The sequence below is a fragment of the Magnolia sinica genome, chromosome 7, assembly GCF_029962835.1.
Source record: "Magnolia sinica isolate HGM2019 chromosome 7, MsV1, whole genome shotgun sequence".
Lineage (NCBI taxonomy): Eukaryota > Viridiplantae > Streptophyta > Magnoliopsida > Magnoliales > Magnoliaceae > Magnolia > Magnolia sinica.
The window spans coordinates 5,265,895-5,268,821 of NC_080579.1; the positions used below are offsets into that span (position 1 = coordinate 5,265,895).

A 2,927-nucleotide genomic window follows, 5' to 3' on the forward strand; every position below is an offset into this window, starting at 1 on the left:
AGGCAGCCTTATCTTGTTGGTAAGGCCGGGGTCCGGTCCCTTAAACCTGGCCAGGGGTTGGGAGCGGGCTTCAAATCTGAAATCGGATTGGGTACTGAGTTACTCGGTAGCTCTTATCGTACTGAGTAAACTCAGTTGGGCCCACCTTGAATGTATACATTCTATCAACGCCATCCATCCGTTTTTCCATCTAATTTAAGGGTTGAGCCGAAAATTGAATTGTATCAAAAGAGCAAGTGGATCATACCACAAAAAACAATGGGGATAATGATTTCCACCATTGAAACCTCGCTAGGCCCTACAGTGATGTTTATTTGTCATTCAACCTGTTCATAAGCTCATATAGACATGGATGAACGTAAAGAACAGATACAAGCTTTATCCAAAACTTTTGTGGGCCCCAAGAAATTTTCAACGGTAGAAGTTCAATTCAACTATTTCCTGTGGTGTGGTCCACTTGAACATTGTATATGTTTTATTTTGGGCTCAAGCCCTAAAATTATCTAGCGAAATGGATGGACGGAGCAGATAAAATACATAAATCATGGTGGACCTCGCAGAGTTTACTCTGTACGCTATGCATAGCGAGTTACTACGCAATCCGCTTCCTTCAAATCTAGTCCCAGCCTATCATTACGAGCGTAATCCAAGCCCTCTACCGTATGGTTTCCACCGTTCAGTCATCTGCGGCCACAGTCATCATCACAATTTCTAACATTTTGATACGATGAGAGGACCAACATGGTTTTTGAGCCGGAGAATCTCAACGATGGAAATCACCTATTAGATGGCTTTGATTTCAGACACATGTAGTACGACGCGAGCATATGTAGAGTGGCATGTAATGGGCTGCTAGGCACTTGTGGGTGTGGCAAACCAGACAATGAGAAAGCAAGTACTCGGACGTTCTAGCTGTTTAGAATGTGGGCCCCACCGCCTATGTGATAAGGCCTGAAAATCAGGTTCGTAAAGAGGACCAGCCACGAAGTTCTTTTATTCGTACGTGTGTGGCCCACCTGATCACTGTACTACCTAATTATCTGCCATATACCATGGGACCCACCCTGTGATGAACGGCATAGCACTTACACGTGTCAGAGGAGCTGATAGTCATAGCAAAAGCTTCCTTCCTTCAACCCACTCTAATATTACTTTATGATCCAAAGATCATAACTCATAAAAAGACCCATAGTTATTATATGAAAAAGAACAAAAATCACCATTACAACCAATAAGTTAAACCATTATTTTATATATATATATATATATATATATATATATATATATATATATATAAGTATTCAATTTCCACTAGTAACATTAGTACCAGAATCTTAATATTATTTTTGAAACTTCAAAGAAACTAGGGTGTCGAAGTGAGTCATGATAGAGAAAATCTGACGGTCTCTTGAATATAGTTTGACCTGAATCATCGTCTGGAGTTTTAAATCGTAGGTGGACAAGACCAAGTGCCCGCTTCTCTTTCTACGAGACTTGAATATGACCTCGTCGTTTCTCAAGCTTAGAATAGGAATAAGATTCATTAAGCCTCTTCCAGTCGCATCAATATTACTCAATTTTATCCACTCTTTTATCTGAAAGTCCTTTAAGATCCAAACCTCAAATTCAACATCAGATATTCGGTTAATGAGAGATGGAGAGCCTCTAATCTCTTTAAGATAAAAAGTTTCATCCTTTGAAAATGTATGACGATAAAAAGTTTCATCCCTTGAAAATGTACGACAACTTGGCCTGATGCAACATGGAATCGGCGTTTGGTGAAACGTCTCTTGGGCAAGATCCATAGACATTATATAATGATAACCAACCAACCAGTGCAAAACCCCATTCAGCGATAGTTGCTCATTGAATATCAATGGCAAAACGAGAAATGAGATATCAATCCTTCTCCATGAATCCGAACCTAAGGTTAGTATCTCACACAACTGATGGAAACCATCGTGGAAGAAGTGAATCACTTTATATTCCTTAGTGGAAGGAGCGTATCCAAACCTATAAAAGTCAAGTCGCGCATAACGGAAGTCCATATCATGTAGAAGATGGTAGTTGTCACACGGAGATTTAGAACATTTTGGAAGCCGTAGCAATTTCTTGGTAGCTGGATTGGAGATACAAATGCCTTTTAGATGATTGGCTTCTATCAAAAGCAATCCGTTACAGGTAGCTAAGATATTCCCATGACAACCTATATCCAGTTTTCGTGCCCTTATTTCAGAATCTTTTACATCCACCGAACGAATCGGATTATTCCAAAGTGTTGTTCCTTCGATGAGGTAAGGTTGGACTCGAGCGAGGTGGCACTGTATGAAATAAGAACTAGAGATTACTTCTAACCAGTTCTTGCATACACGCCTTAGGTCATTAAGAGATGCAGCTGGAATGCGAACGAGGATATTGAAGATTATCTCTTCAGGATAATCTGACAGAGACTTCCCTTTTTCGAAAGAAATAGAATTCCATAAGACTGCCTTTCTTCTAGAGTTCTTATTCTTTATATACTTGCGTTTATTGATTTTAGCTGGACGTGCCATAATACGAATATCTGACAAAATCAATGTAGAGAAGAAAAAGATGATGATAGAGAATCAATGTAGAGAAGAAAAAGATGATGATGGAGGTGAAATATATATCTTACAGCTATAACGATGGCCGTCCGCCGTCCGTCGCAGATTGCCGTCGCAGAAGCTGGGAGAAGGAAAGGGTAATGGAGAAGATTGGAAATGAGGATTCTAATCTCCCTTCTCTTATTATAGACTACATCCTCCACGGCGGACACGGATTTCCTTCAAAAGCCTTTCTCACAGGAACTAGGTGGGGCCCACCGTGATGTTTATAAGAAATCCACCCTGTCCATCCGTTTTTTAGCGCGTTTTAGGACTTTAAAGAAAAGGTTAGAAGGATCAAAG

General features: G+C 40.1%; 1 protein-coding gene across 1 annotated transcript; it reads right to left on the reverse strand.

Moving 5' to 3' along the window:
* Positions 1 to 1,340: 1,340 nt before the first annotated feature.
* Positions 1,341 to 2,552, reverse strand: LOC131251921 (F-box protein At5g49610-like). The gene has a single exon (XM_058252912.1). It carries the CDS (start codon positions 2,550 to 2,552, stop codon positions 1,341 to 1,343), a length of 1,212 nt encoding a protein of 403 aa, XP_058108895.1.
* Between the last annotated feature and the right edge of the window lie 375 nt (positions 2,553 to 2,927).

Bases quoted from the DNA above. Each gene is read 5' to 3' on its own strand.
- LOC131251921 (XM_058252912.1), bottom strand. From the start codon at position 2,552: ATGGCACGTCCAGCTAAAATCAATAAACGCAAGTATATAAAGAATAAG.